Source organism: Rana temporaria, chromosome 4 (genome assembly GCF_905171775.1).
Source record: "Rana temporaria chromosome 4, aRanTem1.1, whole genome shotgun sequence".
Lineage (NCBI taxonomy): Eukaryota > Metazoa > Chordata > Amphibia > Anura > Ranidae > Rana > Rana temporaria.
In genome coordinates this window covers 468470650-468491523 of record NC_053492.1, presented here as the reverse complement: position 1 = coordinate 468491523, position 20874 = coordinate 468470650, and the positions used below count along the sequence as shown (strand labels likewise).

General features: G+C 44.9%; 2 protein-coding genes across 3 annotated transcripts in view; both read right to left on the bottom strand.

The window, feature by feature from the left end:
• The window catches only part of LOC120938077 (epoxide hydrolase 1-like), a 46555-nt gene extending 29966 nt beyond the window's left edge, over positions 1–16589 (bottom strand). Inside the window, exon 1 of the mRNA XM_040351763.1 lies at positions 16509–16589. Coding sequence (XP_040207697.1) covers positions 16509–16537 — 29 coding nt within the window. The 5' untranslated portion in view covers positions 16538–16589. The remainder of the gene's footprint in view (positions 1–16508) is intronic.
• Positions 16590–19643: 3054 nt separating this feature from the next.
• Positions 19644–20874, bottom strand: part of LOC120938076 (epoxide hydrolase 1-like) — a 61462-nt gene continuing 60231 nt past the window's right edge. For both annotated transcript variants that reach the window (XM_040351762.1, XM_040351760.1), the window contains exon 10: positions 19644–19911. In XM_040351762.1, the coding sequence (XP_040207696.1) occupies positions 19707–19911 (205 nt within the window). In that variant the 3' untranslated portion in view covers positions 19644–19706. The remainder of the gene's footprint in view (positions 19912–20874) is intronic.

The following is a 20874-nucleotide window of genomic DNA, read 5'->3' as shown; positions in this document are numbered from 1 at the left end:
TCTGGCCCTCATGCTAGTGAGTAATTTCTCTGATCACTCCTCCTGTCCGCACTTTTTGTTGGGGGTTGTGCTAGTAAGGATGATTGGGGGATATTTGTGCTGGAAGGAGGGATTTGGAGTGGGGGGAGGGGGGAAAGGAAATGTGTGCTTAGAGGGGAAATTTGATGGGTTAAGGACTTGTGCTAGGAGGGTGATTTTCTTTTTTTTTGGAGGGGGGTGGGGTTGTGCTGGGAGCATATGGGGAGAGAGAAGAGCTGGGTGGGGCAAAGATCTGTGCTGGGAGGGGGATTTTAGCAGGGGGGGGGGGGCAGATTTGTAATGGGAGGAAGGGGAATTTATGATTAAAGTGGTTGTAAACCCTTTACAACCACTTTATGCTACAGGTAAGCCTAGATTAAGGCCTACCTGTAGCAACCCAGGATATTTCCTAAACTTGCACCTGCATGTGCTGATGTCATCGGCGCACTGGGGCAAACTGAAGCAGTGGCACCTATGTGCCGTTGCTTCAGTCTGTGTGCCGTTACCGGCGGCTCCCGCGCGCATGTGTGGGAGTGACGGGGGCTTCGATCTAAGGTAAGTAATTCATAATGAGCTAGTATGCTGTGCATACTAGCTCATTATGCCTTTGTCTTGCAGGTTTTTTTTTTTTTTCTGAGGGTTTACAACCACTTTAACCATTTCCCGCCCGGCCTATGGCCGATTTACGTCCGGGAAGTGGTTCTGAAATCCTGACAGGACGTCCATGGACGTCCTGCAGGATTTCATGGCGCACGCGCGGCGATCGGTGATGCGGGGTGTCAGTCTGACACCCTGCATCTCCGATCTCGGTAAAGAGCCTCCGGCGGAGACTCTTTATCACGTGATCAGCCGTGTCCAACCACAGCTGATCACGATGTAAACAGGAAGAGCCGTTGATGGCTCTTCCTCACTCGCATCTGACAGACGCGAGTAGAGGAGAGCCGATCGGCGGCTCTCCTGACAAGGGGGGGTTCGCGCTGATTGTTTATCAGCGCAGCCCCCCCTCGGATCGCCACATGGACCACCAGGGAAGCCCACCCTGGACCACCAGGGTGGGCAAAAAAAAAAAAAATCATTGAAAAAAAAAGTATTTAAAAAAAAAAAAAAAGCTTGGCAACATGGGTAGATCAGTGCTGCCCCACAATGTCCATCAGTGCCACCCCAAGTGTCCATCAGTGCCACCCCACAGTGTCCATCAGTGCCACCCCACAGTGCCCATCCATGCCCAGTGCCCACCTATCAGTGCCCATCTGTGCCACCCATAAGTATCCATCAGTTCCACCCATCAGTGCCGCCCATGAGTGCCCATCAGTGCCGCCCATGAGTGCCCTTCAGTGCCGCCCATGAGTGCCGCCTATGTGTGCCCATCAGTGCCGCCTATGTGTGCCCATCAGTGCCGCCTATGTGTGCCCATCAGTGCCGCATACCAGCGCCGCCAATCAGTGCCACCTCATCTGTGCCCGTCAGTTTTACCTCATCGATGTCCATCAGTGCCATCTCATCGGTGCCCATCAGTGCCGCCATATCAGTGCCCGTAATTGAAAGAGAAAACTTACTTATTTACAAAAAAAATTACAGAAAAAGATAAAAACTTTTTTTTTTTCAAAATTTTCAGTCTTTTTTTAGTTGTTGCGCAAAAAAAAAAAAATCGCAGAGGTGATCAAATACCACCAAAAGAAAGCTCTATTTGTGGGGAAAAAAGGACGCCAATTTTGTTAGGGAGCCACGTCGCACGACCGCGCAATTGCCATTCAAAGTGCGACAGTGCTGAAAGCTGAAAATTGGCTTGGGCGGGAAGGTGTGTAAGTGCCTGGTATGGAAGTGGTTAAGGGGTGAGCATGCAGATAAGTGGTTGATTTTTTTTGGGAGGGGGGGGGTTGCTGACACATAGGGGTAGATTCAGATAGATCAGCGGATCTTTAGATCCGCGTAATCTATCATATTTACGATCCGCCGGCGCAAGTTTTAGAGGCTAGTGCAGTATTCACAAAGCACTTACCTCAAAACTTGCAGGGGCGGATCGTAAACTATTTAAATCAGGCGCGTCCCCGCGCCTGATTTAACTGCGCATGCGCCGCCGGCTAAATTTCCCAGCGTGCATTGCTCCAAATGACGTCGCTGGGACGTCATTGGTTTCGACGGGAACGTAAATTTACATCCATCCGTATTCGCGACCGACTTACGCAAACAACGTAAAAAAAATTCAAAACTCGGCGCGGGAACGACGCCCATACTTAATATAGGATACGCCGCACATAGCAGGGGTAACTATCCGCCGGAAAAAGCCGAACGCAAACGACGTAAAAAAAAAAGCGAATACAAAAAGCGTATACAAACGGAAGTGCCACCTAGCGGCCGGCGGGAGATTGCAGCCTAAGATCCGACGGTGTAAGTCACTTACACCTGTCGGATCTTAGGGAGATCTATGCGGAACCTGATTCTATGAATCAGGCGCATAGATCCGACCGGCGGAACTCAGAGATACGACGGCGTATCAGGAGATACGACGGCGTATCTCTATCTGAATCTGCCCCACTATGTTTATACATCTTGGGGGGGGGGGCAGTTTGGCATATGTGCCCTGGGCTCTAGATGGCCTTGTTTGGCCCTGTCTGGCCCTCATTTCTCTGATCACTCCTCCTGTCCACACATGTGCACTACAGGAGAGCCTCATTGGCTCCCATTGCTGCCCCACCTTTCTCAGTCTGAGATCTGCTCAGGAAGCTGATTGGAAATCACATTCAGGTACTTACACTAGCTGCTTTTTTGAAGGAATGCAGTAAATCTAAGTTCTGATCATGGAGAATGCAGCAGAGGACGGCTCTTTCCTCCTCCTGCACTGTACAGCAGGCATAGCGAAGCCCCAACAGATCATGGAATTATTGATCACTGAGCGGTCATAGGCTGGATTCCTGGAGGTAATCCACCATTTCTACCACCAGGACTGTGATTGGGTAATTATTCTCACTTCACACTTTGCCCTCTGGGGAAGCAGCGGTCACTCTTCACCTACTTAATGCTAAATATTAACTTTCCTGTGTAGACAGTCATGTGCTGCTCTCTGCTCCGCTCTGCACGTGACAATCTCCACCCACACAATAGGGATGAGCTTCGAGTTCGAGTCAAACTCATGTTCGACTCGAACATTGCCTGTTCGGCGAACAACGAACAATTAGGGGTGTTCACGGCAAATTCGAAAAGCCGCGGAACACCCTGTTAAAGTCAATGGGAGAATTCTAAAGTGCTAATTTTAAAGGCTAATATGCAAGTTATTGTCCTAAAAAGTGTTTGGGGACCCGGGTCCTGTCCCAGGGGACATGTATCAATGCAAAAAAAAGTTTTAAAAACGGACGTTTTTTCAGGAGCAGTGAATTTAATAATGCTAAAAGTGAAACAATAAAAGTGTAATATTACTTTAAATTCCCGTACATAGAACTGTCCCTGCACAAAGTGACATTTCTGAAAGAAAAAAATGCATTTAAAACCGGCTTTGCGGCTCTAATGAATGGGGGAACTCCACGCCATTTTTTTTTTAAATTTGGGGTGGAGTTCCCCTTAAAATCCACACCAGACCTGAAGGGTCTGGTATGAATATTTGGGGGGAACCCCACGTCATTTTTTTTAAATTGACGGCGGGGTTCCCCTTAATATCCATATCAGACCTGAAGGGCCTGTTAATGGAATTTGGGGGGACCCCCAGGCTTTTTTTTTACATTTTTTATAAATGAATCATCTCTGTAATTGCCAATTCATTAGAGCCGCAAAGCCAGTTTTAAATGCCTTTTTTTCTTTCAGAAATGACACTTTGTGCAGAGACAGTTCTATGTACGGTAAACATGCGCTTTTTCACATGCTGACTTTACACCCCCCTAGGTACGAAATTTAAAGGAATATTACACTTTTATTGTTTCACTTTTAGCATTATTAAATTCACTGCTCCTGAAAAAACGGCCGTTTTTAAAACTTTTTTTTGCATTGATACATGTCCCCTGGGACAGGACCCGGGTCCCCAAACACTTTTTAGGACAATAACTTGCATATTAGCCTTTAAAATTAACACTTTAGATTTCATATGTTCGAGTCCCATAGACTTTAACGGGGTTCTAAAGTTTACACAAACATTTGGTGTGTTCGCAAGTTCTGATGCGAACGGAACAGGGGGGTGTTCGGCTCATCCTTACCACACAACTATCTATGGAAAAAATTCTCCAACACACGAGATTTACACAATCAAGGTTTGATTTCGCAGGCACTCCACCCCAAAATAGATCTCCTGTCAGCAAAGGTGCAACGTTCTAACTGCGCCATTCCACCATAGACGTCCCGAGACAAGAACACATCTCATATACAACCCAGAGCTCCCAACCGTCCCGGATTTCCAGGGACTGTCCCTGATTTGGCACAAAGTCCCGCTGTCCCTCATTTTGGTATATACAGTGGGGAAGAAAAGTTTGGGCACCCCAGGTAAAAATTTGTATTAATGTGCATAACGAAGCCAAGGAAAGATGGAAAAATCTCCAAAAGGCATCAAATTACAGATTAGACATTCTTATAATATGTCAAAAAAAGTTAGATTTTATTTCCATCATTTACACTTTCAAAATTACAGAAAACAAAAAAAAATGGCGTCTGCAAAAGTTTGGGCACCCTGCAGAGTTAATATCTTGTACTGCCCCCTTTGGCAAGTATCACAGCTTGTAAACGCTTTTTGTAGCCAGCCAAGAGTCTTTCAATTCTTGTTTGAGGGATCTTTGCCCATTCTTCCTTACAAAAGTCTTCCAGTTCTTTGAGATTTCTGGGCTGTCTGTCACGCACTGCTCTTTTAAGGTCTATCCATAGATTTTCAATTATGTTGAGGTCAGGAGATTGTGAAGGCCATGGCAAAACCTTCAGTTTACGCCTCTTGATGTAATCCCCCGTGGATTTTGAGGTGTGTTTAGGATCATTATCCATTTGTAGAAGCCATCCTCTCTTTATCTTCAGCTTTTTCACAGATGGCATCAAGTTACCATCCAAAATTTGCTGAAATTTTATTGAATCCATTTTTCCTTCTACTCGTGAAATGTTCCCTGTGCCACTGGCTGCAATACAACCCCAAAGCATGATTGATCCACCCCCATGCTTCACAGTTGGACAGAGGTTCTTTTCATTAAATTCTGTGCCCTTTCTTCTCCAAACGTACCTTTGCTCATTCCGGCCAAAAAGTTCTATTTTAACCTCATCGGTCCACAGAACTTGTTTCCAAAATGCATCAGGCTTGTCTATATGTTCATTTGCAAAGTTCAAATGCTGATTTTTGTGGTGAGGACGTAGAAGAGGTTTTCTTCTGATGACTCTTCCATGAAGACCATATTTGTACAAGTATCTCTTTATAGTGGAATAGTGTACCACAACTCCAGTGTCTGCCAGATCTTTCTGGAGGGATCGTGCAGTCAAACGTGGGTTTTGAATTGCTTTTCTCACAATCCTGCGAGCTGTTCTGTCTGATATTTTTCTTGGTCTTCCAGATCTTGCTTTAACTTCCACTGTTCCTGATGACTGCCATTTCTTAATTACATTCCGAACAGAGGATATTGACATCTGAAAACGCTTTGCTATCTTCTTATAGCTTCTCCAGCTTTGTGAGCGTCAACTATTTTCACTTTCAGTTTTCTAGACAACTGCTTAGAAGAAGCCATGGTGCTGATTGTTGGGGGAGGGTCAGATGAGTCTGGGCATTTAAAACCTTTGAGGTTGACATCACCTGGTCTTCCCAGACGATGATTGAGAACAATCCATGACACTGGCAGGTCTCAGCTTTGCCAAGGGGGCGGTGCATGCTAGAAATTCTGCAGGGTGCCCAAACTTTTGCAGACGCCATTTTTTTGTTTTCTGTCATTTTGAAAGTGTAAATGATGGAAATATAATCTAACTTGTTTTGACATATTATAAGAATGTCTAATCTGTAATTTGATGCCTTTTGGAGATTTTTCCATCTTTCCTTGGCTTCATTATGCACATTAACTAGTTACCGACCGCCCACCGTCGTTATACGTCATCACTTTAAAGATGAATATCTCGGTAACGGCAGCAGCTGCTGCCACAATCGAGATATTCATCTCTTCAGTGGGCGGTCCGGTACACGATAACGGCGGTCTCCGCGGCGGATTCGCCGCAAAATCGCCGTTATCGGTGGCGGGAGAGGGGCCCCCCCTCCCGCCGCTCTCCCGCGCCCTCTGCCGCTTACCGGAGCCGTCGGTAGCGGAGGAGGAGATCGGGACTGTTCGGCAGCTGACTGAGGATGAGACTGAAGGAAAAATGTCCTTCACCCGTCCCCATAGCTCTGTTGGGCGGAAGTGACGTCAAAACGTCAGTCCCACCCAGCGTCTTAAAGCAACATATTTTTTTTTGTCATTTGAAAAAATGACATTTCCAAATTTTTTTTTTGCATTTAAGCCTAAATATGAGATCTGAGGTCTTTTTGACCCCAGATCTCATATTTAAGAGGACCTGTCATGCTTTTTTCTATTACAAGGGATGTTTACATTCCTTGTAATAGGAATAAAAGTGATAATTTTTTTATTTTTTTATTTCAGTGTTAAAAATTGTAAAATAAATAAAAATAAATGCGAAAACCCCCAAAAAAAATTTTTAAAGCGCCCCGTCCCGACGAGCTCGCGCGTAGAAGCGAACGTATACGCGAGTAGCGCCCGCATATGAAAACGGTGTTCAAACCACACAAGTGAGGTATCGCCGCGATCGTTAGAGCGAGAGCAATAATTTTAGCCCTAGGCCTACTCTGTAACTCAAAAAATGCAACCTGTAGAATTTTTTAAACGTCGCCTATCGAGATTTTTATGGGTAAAAGTTTGACGCCATGCCACGAGCGGGCGCAATTTTTAAGCGTGACATGTTGGGTATCATTTTACTCGGCATAACATTATCTTTCACAATATATAAAAAAATTGGGCCAAATTTATTGTTGTCTTATTTTTTAATTTAAAAAAGTGAATTTTTTCCAAAAAAAGTGCGCTTGTAAGACCGCTGCGCAAATACGGTGTGACAAAAAGTATTGCAATGACTGCCATTTTATTCTCTAGGGTGTTAGAAAATATATATATATAATGTTTGGGGGTTTTAAGTAATTTTCTAGCAAAAAAAAATGTTTTAGTCTCGTAAACACCGAATCTGAAAAACAGGCCCGGGGCTAAAGTGGTTAATAACATTTTTTACCTGGGGTGCCCAAACTTTAGATCCGCACTGTAACTGTCAGCCTTGCAAAGGCCTCATGAGACTTGTAGTTTTGCAACAGCTGGGGGGGCACCAGTTTGAGACCCCTGAATTCGACTCGGACCCCCAGGTCCTTTTCCATCCTAAAGCCATTCCCCCAAATTGCTGCATTTGTGAATTTCAAAAGCCAATATAAAGGAATAGTAAAAAATAATTTTGGGTAGGGGGAGGATTTTTGTTGAGAGGGGGAAATGTGGGCGGGGGGCGGGGGCTGGAGTAGGTTTTGCTCTGGGGGGTAAAAAGAAGATTTGTGGGGGGGGGTTTAGGAGGAAAAATATTTGTACTGAGAGGGGTGAGTGTGCGGGGGGGGGGGGGGTGGCACTGTCTCCCTCATTCTAGTTGGGGGGTATGATAATGACATATTAACCACTTCCTTACTGGGCACATATCCCCCTTCCTGACCAGGTGAAATTTCAGCTTCTGGCACTGCGTCGCTTTAACTGACAATTGAGCGGTCGTGCGACGTGGCTCCCAAACAAAATTGGCGTCCTTTTTTCCCCACAAATAGAGCTTTCTTTTGGTGGTATTTGATCACCTCTGCGGTTTTTATTTTTTGCGCCATAAACAAAAAAAGAGCGACAATTTTGAAAAAAGTTAATATTTTTTACTTGTTACTATAATAAATAGCCCATTTTTTAAAAAAAAAACAACATTTTTTTTTGTCAGTTTAGGCCGATACGTATTCTACATATTTTTGGTAAAAAAAAAAAAAATCGCAATAAGCGACTGGTTTGCGCAAAAGTTATAGCGCTTACAAAATAGGGGACAGAATTATTATTAATTTTTATCATTAATTTTTTTTACTAGTAATGACGGCGAGCTGCGATTTTTATTGGGACTGCGACATTATGGCGGACACATCGGACACTTTTGACACATTTTTGGCGCCATTCACATTTATACTGCAATCAGTGCTCTAGTGGCCTGGAAGAGCGGAGGACGCATATATGCGTCCTGTCAGAGATTTAGAACCACCCTGCGGCCGCACATATTCGTACGGCCGTCGGGAAGTGGTTAATGATTACGGAAACGCATTCATGTTTCCTCCTTTGTATCTCCTGGGAGGTCGGATTTGAACCCTGAGGCCCCGTACACACGACAGAGGAACTCGACGTGCTTGGCACGTCGAGTTCCTCGTCGAGTTTTGGGATGAAGCCGCCGAGGAGCTCGGCGGGCCGGCTTCTCCCATAGAAGAGCGAGGACAACGAGAAAATAGAGAACATGTTCTCTATTTTCTCGTCGAGTTCCTCGGCGGCTCCATCGAGCCAAAACTGTACAGACGACAGAGATTCTCGGCAGAATCCGGGTTTTGACCGAGTTTCTCGGCGAATTCTGCCGAGAATCTCTGTCGTGTGTACGAGGCCTCAGAGTGTCGGAAGGACTAATGATGGGATTACAGAGAAGCCATTGATGGGATTAGTGTAATGTTCCCTATGGGTGGAATATGACGCTCACTTTCTCCGATTGAATAAAACTTCCAGAACGTTCCGTGCCAACTATCTGAATTATTTAATCTGTTATTACAGACACAAAGGTTTTATATTCCTCTGTTTGTTTCCACCAATCACAGCGTCTTATTCCCCCGTGTGACCCGCGTCACCCAACACGCTCAGCTACTGTACATGTCCCAGCAGGTTACGTGTTCTGTGCAGATACATGAGAATATACAGCGATAAATCCACAATATATATATATAAATGTCTGCCAATTCTTCACTCCTGTATAATATATCTTATATCTGGAGAGCGGTGATGTCACTCCTGTATAGTATATCTTATATCTGGAGAGCGGTGATGTCACTCCTGTATAGTATATCTTATATCTGGAGAGCGGTGATGTCACTCCTGTATAGTATATCTTATATCTGGAGAGCGGTGATGTCACTCCTGTATAGTATATCTTATATCTGGAGAGCGGTGATGTCACTCCTGTATAATATATCTTCTATCTGGAGAGCGGTGATGTCACTCCTGTATAGTATATCTTATATCTGGAGAGCGGTGATGTCACTCCTGTATAATATATCTTCTATCTGGAGAGCGGTGATGTCACTCCTGTATAATATATCTTATATCTGGAGAGCGGTGATGTCACTCCTGTATAATATATCTTATATCTTATATCTGGAGGGCGGTGATGTCACTCCTGTATAATATATCTTATATCTGGAGAGCGGTGATGTCACTCCTGTATAGTATATCTTATATCTGGAGGGCGGTGATGTCACTCCTGTATAGTATATCTTATATCTGGAGAGTGGTGATGTCACTCCTGTATAATATATCTTATATCTGGAGAGCTGTGATGTCACTCCTGTATAATATATCTTATATCTGGAGAGCGGTGATGTCACTCCTGTATAATATATCTTATATCTGGAGAGCTGTGATGTCACTCCTGTATAATATATCTTATATCTGGAGGGCGGTGATGTCACTCCTGTATAATATATCTTATATCTGGAGGGCGGTGATGTCACTCCTGTATAATATATCTTATATCTGGAGAGCGGTGATGTCACTCCTGTATAATATATCTTATATCTGGAGAGCAGTGATGTCACTCCTGTATAGTATATCTTATATCTGGAGAGCGGTGATGTCACTCCTGTATGATATATCTTATATCTGGAGAGCGGTGATGTCACTCCTGTATAATATAACTTATATCTGGAGAGCGGTGATGTCACTCCTGTATAATATAACTTATATCTGGAGAGCGGTGATGTCACTCCTGTATAACATATCTTATATCTGGAGAGCGGTGATGTCACTCCTGTATAGTATATCTTATATCTGGAGAGCGGTGATGTCACTCCTGTATAGTATATCTTATATCTGGAGAGCGGTGATGTCACTCCTGTATAATATATCTTATATCTGGAGAGCGGTGATGTCACTCCTGTATAACATATCTTATATCTGGAGAGCGGTGATGTCACTCCTGTATAGTATATCTTATATCTGGAGAGCGGTGATGTCACTCCTGTATAATATATCTTATATCTGGAGAGCGGTGATGTCACTCCTGTATAATATATCTTATATCTGGAGAGTGGTGATGTCACTCCTGTATAATATATCTTATATCTGGAGAGCGGTGATGTCACTCTGTATAATATATCTTATATCTGGAGAGCGGTGATGTCACTCCTGTATAATATATCTTATATCTGGAGAGCGGTGATGTCACTCCTGTATTATATATCTTATATCTGGAGAGCGGTGATGTCACTCCTGTATAATATATCTGGAGAGCGGTGATGTCACTCCTGTATAATATATCTTATATCTGGAGAGCGGTGATGTCACTCCTGTATAATATATCTTATATCTGGAGAGCGGTGATGTCACTCCTGTATAATATATCTTATATCTGGAGAGCGGTGATGTCACTCCTGTATAATATATCTTATATCTGGAGAGTGGTGATGTCACTCCTGTATAGTATATCTTATATCTGGAGAGCGGTGATGTCACTCCTGTATAATATATCTTATATCTGGAGAGCGGTGATGTCACTCCTGTATAATATATCTTATATCTTATATCTGGAGGGCGGTGATGTCACTCCTGTATAATATATCTTATATCTGGAGAGCGGTGATGTCACTCCTGTATAATATATCTTATATCTGGAGAGCGGTGATGTCACTCCTGTATAGTATATCTTATATCTGGAGAGTGGTGATGTCACTCCTGTATAATATATCTTATATCTGGAGAGCGGTGATGTCACTCCTGTATAGTATATCTTATATCTGGAGAGCGGTGATGTCACTCCTGTATAATATATCTTATATCTGGAGAGCGGTGATGTCACTCCTGTATAATATATCTTATATCTTATATCTGGAGGGCGGTGATGTCACTCCTGTATAATATATCTTATATCTGGAGAGCGGTGATGTCACTCCTGTATAGTATATCTTATATCTGGAGAGCGGTGATGTCACTCCTGTATAATATATCTTATATCTGGAGAGCGGTGATGTCACTCCTGTATAATATATCTTATATCTGGAGAGCGGTGATGTCACTCCTGTATAATATATCTTATATCTGGAGAGCGGTGATGTCACTCCTGTATAATATATCTTATATCTGGAGAGCGGTGATGTCACTCCTGTATAATATATCTTATATCTGGAGAGTGGTGATGTCACTCCTGTATAATATATCTTATATCTGGAGAGCGGTGATGTCACTCCTGTATAATATATCTTATATCTGGAGAGCGGTGATGTCACTCCTGTATAATATAACTTATATCTGGAGAGCGGTGATGTCACTCCTGTATAGTATATCTTATATCTGGAGAGTGGTGATGTCACTCCTGTATAATATATCTTATATCTGGAGAGCGGTGATGTCACTCCTGTATAATATATCTTATATCTGGAGAGCGGTGATGTCACTCCTGTATAGTATATCTTATATCTGGAGAGCGGTGATGTCACTCCTGTATAATATATCTTATATCTGGAGAGTGGTGATGTCACTCCTGTATAATATATCTTATATCTGGAGAGCGGTGATGTCACTCCTGTATAATATATCTTATATCTGGAGAGCGGTGATGTCACTCCTGTATAATATATCTTATATCTGGAGAGCGGTGATGTCACTCCTGTATAATATATCTTATATCTGGAGAGCGGTGATGTCACTCCTGTATGATATATCTTATATCTGGAGAGCGGTGATGTCACTCCTGTATAATATATCTTATATCTGGAGAGCGGTGATGTCACTCCTGTATAATATATCTTATATCTGGAGAGCGGTGATGTCACTCCTGTATAATATATCTTATATCTGGAGACAGGTGATGTCACTCCTGTATAATATATCTTATATCTGGAGAGCGGTGATGTCACTCCTGTATAATATAACTTATATCTGGAGAGCGGTGATGTCACTCCTGTATAATATATCTTATATCTGGAGAGCGGTGATGTCACTCCTGTATGATATATCTTATATCTGGAGAGCGGTGATGTCACTCCTGTATAATATATCTTATATCTGGAGAGCGGTGATGTCACTCCTGTATAATATATCTTATATCTGGAGAGCGGTGATGTCACTCCTGTATAATATATCTTATATCTGGAGAGCGGTGATGTCACTCCTGTATATTATATCTTATATCTTATATCTGGAGAGCGGTGATGTCACTCCTGTATAATATATCTTATATCTGGAGAGCGGTGATGTCACTCCTGTATAATATATCTTATATCTGGAGAGCGGTGATGTCACTCCCGTATAATATATCTTATATCTGGAGAGCGGTGATGTCACTCCTGTATAATATATCTTATATCTGGAGAGTGGTGATGTCACTCCTGTATAGTATATCTTATATCTGGAGAGCGGTGATGTCACTCCTGTATAATATATCTTATATCTGGAGAGCGGTGATGTCACTCCTGTATAATATATCTGGAGAGCGGTGATGTCACTCCTGTATAATATATCTGGAGAGCGGTGATGTCACTCCTGTATAATATATCTTATATCTGGAGAGCGGTGATGTCACTCCTGTATAATATATCTTATATCAGGAGAGCGGTGATGTCACTCCCGTATAATATATCTTATATCTGGAGAGCGGTGATGTCACTCCTGTATAATATAACTTATATCTGGAGAGCGGTGATGTCACTCCTGTATAATATATCTTATATCTGGAGAGCGGTGATGTCACTCCTGTATATTATATCTTATATCTGGAGAGCGGTGATGTCACTTCTGTATCTTATATCTTATATCTGGAGAGTAGTGATGTCACTCCTGTATAATATATCTTATATCTGGAGAGCGGTGATGTCACTCCTGTATAATATATCTTATATCTGGAGAGCGGTGATGTCACTCCTGTATAATATATCTTATATCTGGAGAGCGGTGATGTCACTCCTGTATGATATATCTTATATCTGGAGAGCGGTGATGTCACTCCTGTATAATATATCTTATATCTGGAGAGCGGTGATGTCACTCCTCTATAATATATCTTATATCTGGAGAGTGGTGATGTCACTCCTGTATAATATATCTGGAGAGCGGTGATGTCACTCCTGTATAGTATATCTTATATCTGGAGAGCGGTGATGTCACTCCCGTATAATATATCTTCTATCTGGAGAGCGGTGATGTCACTCCTGTATAATATATCTTATATCTGGAGAGCAGTGATGTCACTCCTGTATAGTATATCTTATATCTGGAGAGCGGTGATGTCACTCCTGTATAGTATATCTTATATCTGGAGAGCGGTGATGTCACTCCTGTATAATATATCTTATATCTGGAGAGCGGTGATGTCACTCCTGTATAATATATCTTCTATCTGGAGAGCAGTGATGTCACTCCTGTATAGTATATCTTATATCTGGAGAGCGGTGATGTCACTCCTGTATAATATATCTTATATCTGGAGAGTGGTGATGTCACTCCTGTATAGTATATCTTATATCTGGAGAGCGGTGATGTCACTCCTGTATAATATATCTTCTATCTGGAGAGCGGTGATGTCACTCCTGTATAGTATATCTTATATCTGGAGAGTGGTGATGTCACTCCTGTATAATATATCTTATATCTGGAGAGCGGTGATGTCACTCCTGTATAATATATCTTATATCCGGAGAGTGGTGATGTCACTCCTGTATAATATATCTTATATCTGGAGAGCGGTGATGTCACTCCCGTATAATATATCTTCTATCTGGAGAGCGGTGATGTCACTCCTGTATAATATATCTTATATCTGGAGAGCGGTGAGGTCACTCCTGTATAATATATCTTATATCTGGAGAGCGGTGAGGTCACTCCTGTATAATATATCTTATATCTGGAGAGCGGTGATGTCACTCCTGTATAGTATATCTTATATCTGGAGAGCGGTGATGTCACTCCTGTATAGTATATCTTATATCTGGAGAGCGGTGATGTCACTCCTGTATAATATATCTTATATCTGGAGAGCGGTGATGTCACTCCTGTATAATATATCTTATATCTGGAGAGCAGTGATGTCACTCCTGTATAATATATCTTCTATCTGGAGAGCGGTGATGTCACTCCTGTATAATATATCTTATATCTGGAGAGCGGTGATGTCACTCCTGTATAGTATATCTTATATCTGGAGAGCGGTGATGTCACTCCTGTATAATATATCTTATATCTGGAGAGCGGTGATGTCACTCCTGTATAATATATCTTATATCTGGAGAGTGGTGATGTCACTCCTGTATAATATATCTTATATCTGGAGAGCGGTGATGTCACTCCTGTATAATATATCTTATATCCGGAGAGTGGTGATGTCACTCCTGTATAGTATATCTTATATCTGGAGAGCGGTGATGTCACTCCTGTATAATATATCTTATATCTGGAGAGCGGTGATGTCACTCCTGTATAATATATCTTATATCTGGAGAGCGGTGATGTCACTCCTGTATAATATATCTTATGGCCCGGATTCAGATACAATTGCGTATCTATCGGCGGGCGTTACGTATCTCAGATACATTACGCCGCAGTAACTTAGGGCGCAAGTTCCGTAATTCAGAAAGAACTTGCGCCCTAAGTTACGGCGGCGTAGTGTAAATGTGTCGGCGTAAGCCCGCCTAATTCAAATGTGGATGATGTGGGCGTGTTTTATTTAAATTACTTGCGACCCCACGTATTTGACGTTTTTTTTACGAACGGCGCATGCGCCGTCCTTGAAGGTTTCCAAGTGCGCATGCTCTAAATTACGCCGCAAACTGTCAATGCTTTCGACGTGAACGTAACTTACGTACAGCCCTATTCGCGAACGACTTACGTAAACGACGTAAAATACGACGCTGTTCGTGTGTCTCCGACGTCCATACCTAACATGACTTACCCCTGCTTTATGAGGGGTAGCTTTACGCCGGAAAAAGCCTTACGTAAACGACGTAAAAAAAATGCGCCGGGCGGACGTACGTTTCTGAATCGGCGGATCTACCTAATATGCATATTCCTTCGCGGAAATCTACGGAAGCGCCACCTAGCGGCCAGCGGAAATATGCAGCCTAAGATATGACGGTGTAAGAGACTTACGCCGATCGGATCTTAGGGAAATCTATTAGTAACTGATTCTACGATCATGCGCATAGATACGACCCCGCACACTCAGAGTTACGACGGCGTATCTGGAGATACGCCGTCGTAACTCGTCTCTGAATTCGGGCCTATATCTGGAGAGCGGTCACGTGGCTCCATGTTCTGTACAATGAAATGGATGGACGGTATTGCTGGATTCCCCATATATATAAAACACACAGGGCTAGATTCAGGTACAATTGCGCTTTTTTTTACGGAGGCGCAGGGCAACGTTTTTGCCCTGCGCCCCCGCAAATTTACTGCGCTGCCCTTGATTCACGGAGCAGTAGCTCCGTAAATTGCGTGGGCGCGCCGGCAAAATGCCGGGCGTAAGCGCGCGCAATTTAAATGATCACGTAGGGGGCGGGAATCATTTAAATTAGGCGCGTTCCCGCGCCGAGCGTAGAGCGCATGCTCCGTCGGGAAACTTTCCTGACGTGCATTGCGGCAAATGACGTCGCAAGGACGTCATTTGCTTCAAAGTGAACGTGAATGGCGTCCAGCGCCATTCACGAATCACTTACGCAAACTACGTAAATTTGAAATTTTGCGACGCGGGAACGACGGGTATACGTAACATTGGCTGCCCCTGCTAATAGCAGGGGCAGCCTTACGCGAAAAACGCCGTACGGAAACGACGTAAACTGCGTACGCAGGGCTTGCGCAACGTTGTGAATCGGCGTTAGTATGCAATTTGCATACTATACGCTGAGCACAACGGGAACGCCACCTAGCGGCCATCGCAAGAATGCAGCCTAAGATATGCGGGCATAAGAGCCTTATGCCGCGCATGTTTTAGGCTGCAGTCGGTGTAACGAGGTTCCTGAATCATTAGCATTCGTTACGCCGGGGAAAGTAAGCAATTGCGCTGTGTAACTTATGGTTACACAGGCGCAATTGCTTCTTGAATCCAGGCCACTGAGTCCTATAGGAAGAATGGAAGGTGTTATATGAAGGTGTGAAGTTCCACGTCCCGTATGCGGTGGATCCGTGTCCTGAACTCCTCTATGACCCGTGATAGATATTCATATGTTGTGGAGTGTGAGGACTACATACAGACGGTAACGCGCCCCTCACCTGCCATTGTCCAGAAGCTGCCTCCACATCCTCCGGCCTCGTCTGCTCTGGATGGACTTTGTGCCGTCACAGTGCCGGCCGACCACACAACTCCTCCCCCCCTCTGTACATACGATACACCGGAGCCATCCAACTGATAAACCCCAGAGATTCACACTAAACTCTCAGGATTAGGAAAACAAAACAGATTCCTTTAGATCTAGCAGAATGACGGACAATGAATTACACGGGCAAAAGTTGTTTGTGTTCACCTGACCATCACACATAGGAGTGCGCACAGGGTGTGCCGAGTGTGCCTGGGCACACCCTAATCACCCCATGTGCATTATCATTATCCAGGGGCAGCGCCAGGTGGGTGGTTGGGGGGAACAACCTATTCACCCCATGTGCATTAGCATTATCCAGGAGCAACACCACGTGGGTGGTTGGGGGTGTAAATGCCCCTCATATATTAAAGGCTAGGTTCAACTTTAAGAACACATTACACCCGTTTTTAGGGTGTAACATAATATATGGGCCCAATCAACTGTTTCCCCCGCCCTGTGACAGCAGGCGGCATTCATGTGTGTTTAAACTTTGGGGTGCACACCCTAATGCAAAAGGCTGCGCACACCTATGACATCACACCTATATGAGCTTGTTCGGACATCGCATTCCAAATCCATCATAATTATAGACCCAACTCACCCCATAGACATTAAATATAGAGTTGCCCCCTTCCCTAAATGGCCATCAGTATAGACTTATCCCCTCACCCCCCCTGGCCAATAATATAGATATACCCTGCACCCCTCATGGATATTAATATAGACTTGCCCCCCCACCCTATGGCCATTAATATAGAGATGCCCCCTTCCCTCCATGGCCACTAATATAGACTTTTCCCCCCACCCCATGGCCATTAAGATAGAGTTGCGCCTCTCCCTCCATGGCCATTATTATAGACTTATCCCCCTACCCCATGGCCATTAATACAGAGATGCCCCCTTCCCTACCTGGCCATTAATATAGACTTGTCTCCTCGTCCCATGGCCATTAAGATAGAGTTGCCCCCTTCCCTCCATGGCCACTAATATAGATTTTTCCCCCCACCCCATGGCCATTAAGATAGAGTTGCGCCCCTCCCTCCATGGCCATTATTATAGACTTGTCTCCTCGTCCCATGGCCATTAAGATAGAGTTGCCCCTTTCTCTCCATGGCTACTAATATAGATTTTTCCCCCCACCCCATGGCCATTAATATAGGCTTGTCTCCATACCCCATGGCCATTAATACAGAGATGCCCCCCTTCCCTACCTGGCCATTAATATAGACTTGTCTCCTCGTCCCATGGCCATTAAGATAGAGTTGCCCCCTTCCCTCCATGGCCACTAATATAGATTTCCCCCCACCCCATGGCCATTAAGATAGAGTTGCACCTCTCCAACCATGGCCATTATTATAGACTTATCCCCCCACCGCATGGCCATTAATATAGGCTTGTCTCCTCACCCCATGGCAGTAAAGATAGAGTTGCCCCCCCCCTCCCTACCTGGCCATTAAAATAGACTTGTCTTCCTACCCCATGGCCATTAATACAGAGATGCCCCCCCTCCCTACCTGCCCATTAATATAGACTTGTCTCCCTACCCCATGGCCATTAATACAGAGATGCCCCCCCTCCCTACCTGGCCATTGATATAGACTTGTCTCCTCACCCCATGACCATTAAGATAGAGTTGCCCACCTCCAACCATGGCCATTATTATAGACTTATCCCCCCACCGCATGGCCATTAATATAGACTTGTCTCCTCACCCCATGGCTGTTAAGATAGAGTTGCCCCCCCCCCCTCCCTACCTGGCCATTAATATAGACTTGTCTCCCTACCCCATGGCCGTTAATACAGAGATGCCCCCCTCCCTACCTGGGCATTGATATAGACCTGTCTCCTCACCCCATGACCATTAAGATAAAGTTGCCCCCTTAATAAGGAAAGAGATGGTTGGAGGTGTCAGCATCCTCAAGGTCTGAGCACCGGGCGGAGCTTTTATGTGAGAAGGTTGCAGCACCTATACACTTGCCACCTTGCCTCCATGGCCATTTACCACTTCCCGACCTTCCGCACGCACTTTTATGTCGACACAATGGCACGGCTGTGCAAATGGGCATGTATATATACGTCCCCTTTAATTTGCAAGCCGTGTGGTCGCACGCGCGTCGGCGCGCTCGCGACCCTGTCGCGAACTCCGTGACCGTGCCCATGGGACCCGATTGGGCCACAGAGCTGAAGAACGGGGATATGTCAGTGTAAACACAACATCTCCCCGTTCTTCCCCTGACATGTCACTGATCATCTGTTCCCTGTCATCTGGAGCAGCGATCAGTGACGTGTCACTCGTAGCCACGCCCCCTAACAGTTATAAGCACTCCCTAGGTCACACTTAACCCCTTCAGCGCCCCCTACAGGTTAACCCCTTTTACTGCCAGTGTCATTTTTACAGTAATCAGTGCATTTTTATAGCACTGGTCCCAAAATGGTGTCAAAAGTGTCCGATGTGTCCGCCATAATGTCGCAGTCCCGATAATAACCGCTGATCGCCACCATTACTAGTAAAAAAAAAGAATAAACATGCCATTAAACTATCCCCTATTTTGAAAAAGGACGTCAATTTTGTTTGGGAGCCACGTCGCACGACCGCGCAATTGTCAGTTAAAGCAACGCAGTGCCGAATCGCAAAAAATGCACTGGTCTTTGGCCCTGAACCTGTGATAGGACAGTGAAAGGATAAGCAGTAGGCTGTTGAGCTCATCTCTCTGCTCGCTCTTCTCCTTCCTCCTATGGTCATGTTCAGTGCATTGTAGGAGAGACCGCTTGTCTCCAATGCGTTGCTTCTTCCTCCCCCAGTCTGAGCTTTGCTGGACAGGCGATTCAGTTCGCATGTGTAGCGCTATATACGTTTTTCACTCACTCACTCACAGGAACTGCAAGAGGCCGAGGCCAGATCAAATTCAGGTATGTACACCATTTGTATTTACAAATACATAAAAAAATAAAAAAAATGTATCTGCATGGAATTAAGCTATAATGTGAAGACATTCTTTGGTATGTTGTATAAATCCCCCCCCCCCTATTAGAAGCAGTGACACACAGCGATATTTACAGATTTTTATTTTTATTAAGCAGCACATGTGGAATTGCATGTCCTCTCCTCTATTTAGTGTTTTTTTTCCACCTTGGATACAAATTTCTGGACGTCACGGGCGAGCAGTTCAGGCTCCTCGAAGGCAGGAAAGTGCCCCCCGCGGGGCATGTAGCTGTAGGTGACAATGTTCTTGAATCTTCCTTTGGCCCATACCTTGGGGGTGTGTCTCAGCTCACATGGGAAGGCAGCAATGCCGGTGGGAACATACACAGGGGCCCTGCAATACAAACACATCAGTGTCACATGGTTCAATACAGTGGCGGCGGGAGCTCAACATTTGTTGGGGGGGGCGCAAACAAACTGAAAAATTCTGAAAAAAAAACGCATTAATTGCAGCCTCACTGTGCCCCATCAAACGCAGACACCGTGCCCCATCAGACGCAGACACCGTGCCCCATCAGACGCAGACACCGTGCCCCATCAGACGCAGACACCGTGCCCCATCAGACGCAGACACCGTGCCCCATCAGACGCAGACACCGTGCCCCATCAGACGCAGACACCGTGCCCCATCAGACGCAGACATTGTGCCCCATCAGACGCAGACACTGTGCCCCATCAAACGCAGACACCGTCCCCCATCAGACGCAGACACCGTGCCCCATCAGACGCAGACACCGTGCCCCATCAGACGCAGACACCGTGCCCCATCAGACGCAGACACCATGCCCCATCAGACGCAGACACTGTGCCCCATCAAACGCAGACACTGTGCCCCATCATACGCAGACACTGTGCCCCATCATACGCAGACACTGTGCCCCATCAGACGCAGACACTGTGCCCCATCAGACGCAGACACTGTGCCCCATCAAACGCAGACACTGTGCCCCATCAAACGCAGCCACCGTGCCCTTCAAATGCTGACACTGTGCCCCATCAAATGCAGCCACTGTGCCCATCAAATGCCGCTACTGTGACCCCCGCTTGCGTTATCTATGCATACCCTACCATCCTCTCATCCTGTCTTCTCCTCCTGATAGGTGTCCAATCACAGCGCCTGTCGTTTCAGCCAATCAGGTGATGGGTAACAGACCCCAGCACCCGATTGGCGGAGAGGCGGTTCAGTGTTAGGAAACCGAATATTTATTAGCTGTTCTAACACACCTGGGTGAACTGCGAGCGCCATGCATGGTGCTCACAGATCACCTTTTTGGATGCCTATAATGCCGCGTACACA